Source organism: Rhinopithecus bieti, unplaced genomic scaffold (genome assembly GCF_001698545.2).
Source record: "Rhinopithecus bieti isolate Rb0 unplaced genomic scaffold, ASM169854v2 scaffold_15117, whole genome shotgun sequence".
In the NCBI taxonomy this organism is placed as follows: Eukaryota; Metazoa; Chordata; class Mammalia; order Primates; family Cercopithecidae; genus Rhinopithecus; species Rhinopithecus bieti.
In genome coordinates, this window is record NW_016808014.1 from 164,575 (window position 1) to 175,698 (window position 11,124).

The 11,124-nt window shown below is 47.9% G+C and overlaps 1 protein-coding gene across 4 annotated transcripts in view; it reads left to right on the forward strand.

The window, feature by feature from the left end:
* SEPTIN6 (septin 6) overlaps positions 1–11,124 on the forward strand; it is an 85,070-nt gene that overhangs the window by 56,068 nt on the left and 17,878 nt on the right. For all 4 annotated transcript variants that reach the window (XM_017885152.1, XM_017885155.1, XM_017885153.1 and 1 more), the window contains 3 exons: positions 2,616–2,712; positions 6,397–6,565; positions 10,122–10,254. In XM_017885152.1, coding sequence (XP_017740641.1) covers positions 2,616–2,712; positions 6,397–6,565; positions 10,122–10,254 — 399 coding nt within the window. The remainder of the gene's footprint in view (positions 1–2,615; positions 2,713–6,396; positions 6,566–10,121; positions 10,255–11,124) is intronic.

The window sequence follows — 11,124 nt, forward strand, 5'->3', positions numbered from 1 at the left end:
TTTTTTTTTTTGAGCTCGGAGCAGCACCTCCCACTTCGCATGCCTTCCTCCTCCATCATTACAGCTGAGAGCCCAGGATGAGGGAATGCTACAACGTGGTTTTTCTTTATCACCTCCTCCCTCAGTCTAGCTCTCTGCATTCGCTGCCCCTTGGCTCTTCTGTGTCATGTGGCTGAAGCTGTGGGGTCTCTGCAGGGGAAATGTTTTCCCAGAAAGTGTTTAGGGGTGGATTCGAGGCTCCCCATATGTCTTAGGTCCCTGAGTGGGAATGAATTGTGCCCAGATAACCCTCCTGGCAAAGACTGGAGATGCTTAGGCCCTTGGGCAGCATTTTCACGAATTCATTGCTTCCCAAATGCCCTGTGTGTCACTTACCCAGTTACTCTTCTGGTCATTCCCCTCCCAGAATTGATGAAACATTTCTCACCTCCACCCCACACCCACCTTCCATATCCATAACCTCCTCTTTCCCGTGTCCAGATTTAAGGGACAGTCAGTGGAGTGGGGAGGGGTTGGAGAGTGGCTGAGACGATCGTCTGATAGCAGCTGAGAGGCGAGAGGGTGAAAGAAGAGCAGCTTCAGCTGGCAGCCAAGCAATTTAAGGGATTGGTGGAGGTCGTGGAGCTGAGCTCCTGATGAAATTCTGTGTTCTTCTGCTCTGAAGGACATTTTTGGGGTCCAGAGCTAGAGGAGAATGGAGAGGAAGGATTGGCTGTGAGATCAGCCTGTGGATTAAACAAACAAGCAACAGATTTGCTGTGGGTTTCCCTGAATTGAATTGCCTCTGATAATCTGGTCTTGAACTAGTTCCCCCCAGGGTTTAGAGTACGCACCTCACCTACTGCTTGAACCCCCTAAATGGAAGTAGCAGACCAGCAAGGGGTGGGCTTTGAAGTCAGAGAGACCAGGATTCCATACTTCATTCTGTTCCTTACTATTGTGTGCCTGCTGGCAAGTCCCTTAGCCCTTCCGGACCTCAGTTTCCCCATCTAAAGAGGAGAATAATAAGGCAACTTACCATATAGTGTTGTAGAGATTCAGTGTGACAATACCATGTAAAGCAGCTGATACCCAGTGCATAGGGCTTAACAAATTATTGCTAATGCTAACGCTGTTAGTATGATTGCCGCTACCTACTCTGAAACGACTTATTTGACTTCCCACGAAGTTAATTGCTCCCTCTTCTGTGTTACTCCAGCCCTTTAGCCTCTGTTTACAACCTTGATTTTTTTTTTTTTTTTTTTTTTGGGCAGGGTGTTGCTGTCACACAGGCTGGGGTGCAGTGGTGTGATCTCGGCTCACTGCAACCTCCACTTCTGGCACAACCCTCATCTTGCTGTCTGATCGTTGTCGGGATGGCTTTCTCCCTGGGCACACTGTGCAGTCTCCGGGGCCAGGCTGTGTGCTTTTTTGCCATTACATTGTTCTTAATGCCTAGCATATATCACAGGAGCTAGGATGAGTGGGCAAATGGGTCAAAATATCTGAGATCATGGCCTGTTTCTGCAAGCAGGCTAAGAAACTTTCCCCATAGGCTCTTTACCTGTTGGTGTAAAGCCCTTTTGGGCAAAGCCCCACCTGGGCTCACCTGGTTGGTAAACATTGATTCTGTAGTTCCATTTGGCTGTGGTGACTCAGCACTTACAGGCTGGCCAGGTCCTTGTGGATTGGGGCTCTGTGAGTGTTTCCCAGGCCCCACACTACCAAGTCGGGGCAGCTCTCTCTTCTCTGACCCATAAAGCCAGGCCAAGCTCCTCATTCCCCCTGTGAGCACCAAGCTCATAAACCTATTTGTCCTTTGCCTTTCTTTCCTCTTTCCCTAGCCTTACCACAGCCATTCAGGAAGTAGTTATTAAGCACCTGCTATGTACAGGGCACCAGACCATACACTTGAGCCCTTGATCACATACTATCTTATAGGACTTGAGTTATGTAATTTGGGCTCCCTCAACAAGACTGTAAGCTCCTAGAGGGCGAGGGAGCATGTCTTCTGCTGCTTCTGTCTGCCTTATAGCACCTACAGCAGAACCCAGCACGGTCATGTGAGTAAATCCTTAGTGACTTGCCTTCTGGGCTCATGAGTTCAGTGTGAGCTCTTTCTCTAGGGAAGGGTGAAAACAAGGACAATACAGCTCAGTCGGCTGTGTGGTCTCAGTACGGACCTAGTCTTGGGGCTCTTGCACGCCAGGGAGGGAGAAGGGCCAGTGATCCGAGACCCTTCGGTACTCCTTTATCCTCTCTATCCACACAGAACCCCCCTCATTCCACTTCCCCGTCTTCCAAAGGCTCTTCCCCTCAGCAGTAACTATGAATAGCGAATAGCTTGGTAATCTGTGTGTCTGCTTATTATTCTGCTTATTTTCTCTCTTTGTTCCCTATGCATTCAGCCATGTCATTGTTACCCTCTATTGTGAATTTCTGAACGGCAGAAGCTTGGACTAGGCCTCTTATCCTCACATAGTTTGGGAACTTAATAAATGCTTGTTGGTGATGATGACAGTGAGGGACATTGCAGGGTGAGGGTCTGGGGCCCCAGAGACCAACAGCAGTTGGGTTGTGTAACACTCAGTGCTTCTCCTCTGCAGTTCTCAGCTTTGGTTTGCCTTTGGTTTCAGGCCCACCTGCCGTTTGCTGTCATCGGCAGCACAGAAGAACTGAAGATAGGCAACAAGATGATGAGAGCGCGGCAGTACCCTTGGGGCACTGTGCAGGGTGAGTGAGTCTCTGGGAGAGGGCTCCATGCAGGAAGCCCCTTTTGTCTGCCTCCTTGTTTGTCCCCAGCCACTATATGACAAGTTTCTAAACTGTCCCAAGTCTCTGCTCATTTGGCATGGGTCCCAAAGAGCCATAGGGGTCACTAGCAAGCTAACTCTGGCTCCATACTGGGACGCTCTGATGGGAGCAAGCTCCCTCTGTCTCTAATGGGAAAAGTATTCCTAAACACAAAGACTTGCAAGGTAGGAAGGAGTATGCGAGAAAGCCTGTGTTCTTGCCCAAGTGCACCAGGAAATGCACAAGAATGTTCACAGTAGTGTTGTTTGTAATGACAAATAATTACAAACAGTCCAGATATTCATTAAAATAGACTGGATAGGCCGGACATGGTGGCTCACGCCTGTAATCCCAGCATTTTGGGGGGCCGGGGCAGGCGGATCACGAGGTCAGGAGATCGAGACCATCCTGGTCAACATGGTGAAACCCCATCTGTACTAAAAGTACAAAAAAAAAAAAAAAGACTGGATAATGGGGGGGGGGGAAGGGGGTAAGGGATTTTAAAAAACTACATATTGGGACTGGGCGCAGTGGCTCACTCCTGTAATCCTAGCACTCTGGGAGGCCGAAGCAGATAGATCACCTGAAGTCAGGAGTTCGAGACCAACCTGGCCAACATGGTGAAACCCTGTCTCTACTAAAAATACACACACAAAAAAAGTCAGGCATGGTGGTGTGTGCCTGTAGTCCCAGCTACTCAGGAGGCTGAGGCAAGAGAATCGCTTGAACCCAGGAGGTAGAGATTGCAGTGAGCTGAGATTTCACCACTGCACTCCAGCCTGGGCGACAGAGCGAGATTCAAAAAAAAAAAACATACCATTGGATTCCCTTTGTATGAATTCCAAAAGGAGGCAAAACTAAACAAGATATATATTTTTAGGCATGCATACATGAGAGGTAAACTATAAAGAAAACAAAGGAATGATACTCTCCAAAGTCAGGAGAGGGGTTAAGTTTCTGCCAGGGGAGTTGGGGGATAAAGGGGGATGAGATTGGGAAAGGGCACTCAGGGGCTTCCAAGATACTGGTAATGTTTAACCTGAGTTGTGGAGACATTGGTGTCAATTTTTCTTTTTTCTTTTTTTTTTTTTTTGAGGCGGAGTCTTGCTCTGTCGCCCAGGCTGGAGTGCAGTGGCCGGATCTCAGCTCACTGCAAGCTCCGCCTCCCGGGTTCACGCTATTCTCCTGCCTCAGCCTCCGGAGTAGCTGGGACTACAGGCGCCCGCCACCTCGCCCGGCTAGTTTTTTTGTATTTTTTAGTAGAGACGGGGTTTCACCGTGTTAGCCAGGATGGTCTCGATCTCCTGACCTCGTGATCCGCCCGTCTCGGCCTCCCAAAATGCTGGGATTACAGGCTTGAGCCACCGCGCCCGGCCTGGTGTCAGTTTTCAAAATTCTTTAAATTGCACATACCTATTTCATGCTCTCTTTTGAATGTATGATTATTTCACAATTGAAAAGCAGTCAGACATACTGTATTACACTCAGGAAAGTTCCTTCTGGGATCTGCCTGACATATGTTAACTTACCCTCAGGGCTAGTCAGTTCAGTGCATAAGACAAGGCCAAGGACAGTGCTGTGGGTAGAAGAGGTCTCTGGTCCTCAGAGTCTACAGCTAGAAACCGGGCCGTGGCTGATAGGGGCATCGTGTGAAAGAGTGGCTGGTTCTCTGTAACCTCATCCCTACCACACCTGAAAGTGGGTGGCGAGTTGTCCACATCACATACGAAGGCTGGCATGTTTTAGGACACCCTGCAGACGCACTGACAATAGCTGGATTTTCTATAGGTAGGACAAGACTGGTTACCAGAGCTGTGCTAAGTTCTGGTCTTCTCTGCTGTTCAAAGCTGGGGTTGCTCCACTAGGAACGTTTGCAAATAGTTTCTGGACCCACAGTCCCACCCTGGGAATGGACTTGTGGTCTGAGAAACAGGAACCTGAAGTGAGATGAGGAGAAGCCAGTAGACATGGTTCCAATGACTTACTTCATCTGACGTGGACTACCCTGAACCTAAACAATAAAGGGGCTTTGAAAGTTTTCTTGTAAGTCTAAGTTGACTGTTCTGCTTGAATGAGGAAGAAGTTACATATTGCTTAGGTAGCCTGCAGGGGCCTTGGAGGCACTCCTTCTGACTCACCATCAGAGATCACTGTCCAGAGACGGGGGAGGAGATGGCATATAGCATAGTCCTGAGAAGTTGCATATAGCATAGTCCTGAGAAGTTGTCTTACTGATGTCATCTTTAATGTTAGCCTATGTTCTATGACAGCAGGGGGCTTTTCCTAATTCAGTGGGTCTTAAGCAGAGGGATTATGTGAGCTGATTCAGGCTTTGGAAAGACTGATGACCACAAGGCAGTCTGCTTCAACTATGGCTGACCCACTTATTCCAGACCCCTCTCTGCCCCCACTACCCTCTTCCAGACCCTGCAAGACAGAATCTGGGGTGACTGCCTGCTCATCACTTCAGACACCATTTTTCCTACTTGTTCAGGCCAAATACCACCATCCGACACAGTGAAACCATACCTGTAGCCACCTTGACAAAGTACTGCTTGTGACCTGGTCTAGCCAGAAATCGATTTTGCTATGACTTGGTCCACATCTGTCGTTCTTGAACACTGCCCAAAATTGCAGACCTTTGCTTGCACTCTTTTGAAGAGGGGACTTGTTCACACAGGCCAGAAAGTGGGGTCCCCTTGCTCCTAGTCTCCATTGCTACTATCAGGCCATTATCTACCCTTTAAAGAAACCACCTCCTTGGAAGCTTCTACCATCCAGGTGGGCCATGCCTGTGGTCCACACCCCTCTTTGTCACTGTCATCTCTCAGTATCCTAGTTCTTTCCCCTTATTATTTGGAGACTTTGTCACCTCCCCTACATTGCCTGGGTTTGAGCCCTAACTCTGCAACTTACTAGCTACATAACCTTGCCTAACCTCATTGACACCTTGCAAACACCATTCCGTTCTCTGGCTGATAAATTACTATTCTTCCTTCCAGAGTCATCTTAGGGATTTTCTCTTCGGTGAAGTCTTCACTTTCCCAGGAGCTCTTAGGCCCCCCTCTTCTGAGCTTTATTGCCACTTGGCTATCCCTCTGTTTTTGTAGTTTTGCACTGAATTGTATTTGTCTATTTGCATCTATTCTTCCTCTAAACTGTAAGCTCCTGACAGCAAGATTCCATGACTTCGTTTCTGAATTCCCAGTGCCTCACACAATAGTGGGAACAGAGATTCCACAAATATTGATTGGATGGATGGATGGATGGATGGATGGATGAATGGGTGGATGGATGGATGGATGGATAGATGCATATGTGCTGTTGTCCTACAAGTGGTGCAGACCAAACATTCTTTTGAAGGTCTGACTGCTGAATTTAGATTGTGGTGCTACTGACTGTCTTAACAAGTATTTTTATGGTATCACCGTTTTCATTACTGGCATTTTGTAACCTTTCATTTACATTTTCAGTAAAAAAGAGAGGAAGTAAATTTGCAGGATCTAAATACACAGATTGCAAGGCAATGTCACTGTTAGACATTTTGCCTCTTGTTTCATCCATTTCTGCTTCTGCTGGCCTTCCTTTCAACATACTTTCAATACCCCAAACCCTGCTATGCAGTTGAAAACGAGGCCCACTGCGACTTTGTGAAGCTGCGGGAGATGCTGATTCGGGTCAACATGGAGGATCTGCGGGAGCAGACCCACACCCGGCACTATGAGCTGTATCGCCGCTGTAAGCTGGAGGAGATGGGCTTCAAGGACACCGACCCTGACAGCAAACCCTTCAGGTACCACTCCTGCCAGCCCAGCCCAGCTCAGCTCAGCCCACCCAGGTGGTGTGGAAGCCTTCCCCTGGATAATTCACAGGGGAGGCAAGACACAGGTGCTAAGACCTCGAGGAGCAGGGGCGACTCACTTGCCAGTTCTGCTTGCCTGTTCACCCTTCGCCACCGCACACCTGCCAGGAGAGCTGTGGGGCGCAGGCTTGGGAAGTACTGCTGCCTTGCTTTGAAGGGCAAGGGAAGGGAGGAGGCCCAGAGGACCAGCAAGGCTGATCACCACACATACATGCACGCATCCGTGACAGCTCCAAGCAGCTGTGCTGGAGTGGATTCCCAAGCTGGGGCCCTGTTCCACAGGGTGGCAGTTGGTAACTGTCCTCTGCCCCTCTTTCTTCATCAGGCTCCTGGTGCTCAGACAGGTTCTTTACCCATTTCCCCATTTTGAAACCCAGATAGGACCAGGTAGCGATCCCTTGCCATGCATCGATGAACTGCAGGCTCTTCAATTGCTGTTCTTAGTGTCTGCATTCAAGTGCAAGTTCTGTTTTGACCGCAGGATGTTGATCATCATTGGCATATTTCTTAAATCAGAATGCTTTTAGAGAAGGGGAATGTTTTTGAAAGCAGGTTATTATGCAGAGAGGAGTGATGCACCAAGTAGAAGTGTCTGATCTATATGCGTGATGTGTGAAATAAGCTCCACAGTTGAAATTACCACATGGTGCCCTTTATGGTGGTCAGACATTAATAAGCAAGTGAGGGAGATGTCTACCGGTTAAAAAGGCTTTCAAAGAGCCTCTGAGATCTTACACTACCTGTTCACAGCCTAAAGCTGCCTGGAGTCAGAGCCTAACCAGTCCCTTGGGGATACTTGCTTCAGGAAGGATAGGCTCATGCCCTATACTGACAGGTGGGGCCAGGGCCACTGGAGCACGTGGGGCTGGGGGAAGCCCTGCTTGTCTCTTTCTGGTGGGAGCTCCCTGGCTCTCTTCCCCACCTGCAGCTTTCATCTGCATTTGTAGAGGAGTAGGTGTGCCTCCACCTGGTCATTTTGTCTCCTTCCCTCCTCCTTCCCTCCATCCTGAATACCTCTGTTTCCTGTGTCTTCGCCTTCTTCACTCCTTCTCTGCCAGCTCCTTCCCGTGCTGCATGTAAGCATTCTTGTGCTGAAGAAACTTTCCCTTAACCCTGCTCTTTCTTACCGGCCTCTGCCCTGTCAAGAAGTCCTTGACAGGATGAGAAAAAGAAAGAGTTGTTCTATATTTGCTGTTTCCTCTTCCCCATCTCTCATTCATTCCTCAACTCACTGCATTCTGGCTTCTGCCCCCAGCATAACCACTCAAATGCCTCTCTCCAAGGCCAGGAATCGCAGACTTGTGGCCAAGTTCAATGTTGCCTTTGGGTTCCATCTTATTTGATATCAACGCAGCACTTTATGCCATTCCTCACTGCCTCCTTGAAATGCTCTCTGCCTTTGGCTTTTCCAGCAATGTCCTGGCTGATTCTATTCCTATCTCTCCTACTATTTCTTCTCAGCTTCCTTTGCAGGCTCATTTTCTTCACCTTACTCCTTTAAATGTTGATATACACCCCCCGGGATTCTTTCCTAGGGCCTCTGCTTCTTTCACTTTCTGTTCTCTTTGTAGCTGGTTCTTTCTACTCTCACAGCCCTAATTACCACCTAGAAGTAGATGGCTCCCAAGCTAGTCTTACTTCTGAAGTCTAAACTCATTAATCCAACTGCATCCTAGACATTTCCACTCAGACATCCCATAGAGGACCTCCCCGAAAATCAAGCTCTGTACAAATTCATCTTCTTCCCTCTTAAGCATGCGTCTCCAACATTCCCTGTTGCCATTCATGATACCACCATCCACCTGGTTGCCCAAGGATGATCAGAATTACCTTTGGCTCCTCCCAAGTCCTGGGAGTTCTGCTTTTCTTACCGCTCCCTCCATTCCCTCCCAGCCCTTAACATTCAGATCCTATCACTTCTTCTTTTATTTTATTTTATTTTATTTTATTTTATTTTATTTTATTTTATTTTTGAGACAGAGTCTTGCTCTCTCGCCCAGGCTGGAGTGCAATGGCACAATCTCGGCTCACTGCAACCTTGGCCTCCGGGGTTCAAGTGATTCTCCTGCCTCAGCCTCCTGAGTAGCTGGGATTACAGGCACCCACCACCTCGCCCGGCTAATTTTTGTATTTTATTAGAGATGGGGTTTCACCATATTGGCCAGGCTGGTCTTGAACTCCTGACCTCAAGTGATCCACCCGCCTTGGCCTCCCAAAGTGCTGGGATTACATGCATGAGCCACCGTGCCCAGCCAAGATCCTGTCACTTCTTACTTGGATTGATGGAAAGTCTATCCTTCTCACAACACAGCCAGAGTGGTCCTTCTGATTTTCAAATTGGATCTAGTACTACTTCCTGCTTTAAAACTATGCAGTGCATACATGTCCAATTTTTAAATATGTCATTCAAAGCCTGTTCTCTTCCACCAGGCTCAGGAACTTCGTCTGCCTCTACTCCAGCATTGCCATGGTGCTCTCTGGCCATGTTGAACCACACCTGGCTCCCTAAGAATGTCATTCTCTCTCCACACGAGCTTTCTTACATGCTGCCCTCTTTGGATCACAGTTCCACCTCTTCTTCACCAGGCTATTGCCTTTTTTTTTTTTTGAGATGGAGTCTCACTCTGTCACACAGGCTGGAGTGCAGTGGCGCGATCTTGGCTCACTTCAACCTTCGCCTGGCAGGTTCAAGCGATTCTCCTGCCTCAGCCTCCAAAGTAGCTGGGATTACAAGTGCCCACCACGACACCTGGCTAATTTTTTATATTTTTTGGTAGAGATGGGGTTTCACCATGTTGGCCAGGCTGGTCTCGAACTCCTGACCTCAGGTGATCCACCCACCTTGGCCTCCCAGAGTGCTGGAATTACAGGTGTGAGCCACCGCACCCAGCCTATCATCTCCTATTTCTTTAAAAATAAGCTTAGGCCAGGGGCATCTCCCACTAGACCATGAGTTCCTTGATGGCAAGTATGATGGCTGTTGGCTGTAGAGGCTGAGTGACTAGCATCATGTCAATTAGTACTGAGTCTAGCACATATGGAGTCTCCTCAAGCATTTGTTGAAATAGTTCATTCACGTGGTCGGTTTCAGAGCTAGGGCCTGGCAGCATTGTGCAGTGGGAAAACCCAGATGAAGAGACAGGAGACTCAGCTTCTGGACAAAGGTCTCCCTCTAAGTAGCCATGGAGCCTTGAGCAAGACACCTCACCTCTCTGGGCCTCAGTTTTCTCATCCGTAGAACAAGAGTATAGAATCAGATATACTAAGTCTCTCCAGTTCACTAGGGTTGCTCCATCCCTCTTCAGAAGCCCTGTGGGCATGCTGTCATGGGCCAAGCCAGGTGCCCACAGCTTTGTGGTTCTATTTTTGTACCTGGCTCACAACTGGGGAAGGGAGGACAGAGGAACCCAGTGAGGATCTCTGGGGCCAGTTTTATCAAATAGGAGCCATTCCAAAGGAAGAAGAATTAACCTGACCATGTTCGCAGTTTACAGGAGACGTATGAGGCCAAAAGAAACGAGTTCCTAGGGGAACTCCAGAAAAAAGAAGAGGAGATGAGACAGATGTTCGTCCAGAGAGTCAAAGAGAAAGAAGCAGAGCTCAAAGAGGCAGAGAAAGAGGTAAATGTGAGCCTGGTGATTATTAAAACGTCAAGAAACAACAGCTGCTGGTCAGGCTGTGGAAAAATAGGAATGCTTTTACACTGTTGGTGTGAATGTAGATTACTTCAACCATTGTGGAAGACAGTGTGGTGATTCCTCAAAGACCTAGAATCAGAAATACCATTCGACCCAGCAATCCTATAGATCATTTTATTATAAAGATACATGCACACATATGTTCACTGCAATACTATTCACAATAGGAAAGACATGGACTCAACCCAAATGCCCATCAATGATAGACTGGGTAAAGAAAATGTGGTACATATACACCATGGAATACTATAGAGCCATGAAAAGGAATGAGAGGATGTTCTTTACAGGGATGTGAATGGAGCTGGGAGCCATTATCCTCAGCAAACTAACACAGGAACAGAAATCCAAACATCAGGCTGGGCACTGTGGCTCACGCCTGTAATCCCAACACTTTGGAAGGCCGAGGTGGTTGGATCACCTGAAGTCAGGAGTTCGAGACCAGCCTGACCAACATGGTGAAACCCTGTCTCTACTGAAAGTACAACAATTAGTGGAGTGTGGTAGCACATGCCTATAGTCCCAGCTACTTGGGAGGATGAGGCAGGAGAATCACTTGAATCTGGGAGGCAGAGGTTACAGTAAGCTGAGATCGTGCCACTGCACTCCAGCCTGGGTGACAGAGCAAGACTCTATCTCAAAAGGAAAAAAAAGAAAGGAAACACTTAATTACTTCACAAATCTCTTCCACATTTAACCTGTTGCACTCTCAAGGGTTCTCACCAAAGCCCGTGACAAGGGTATCGTTGTTTTTTTTTTTTCAGTTTCACTGAAAAAAAAAAAAAAAAAAAAAAA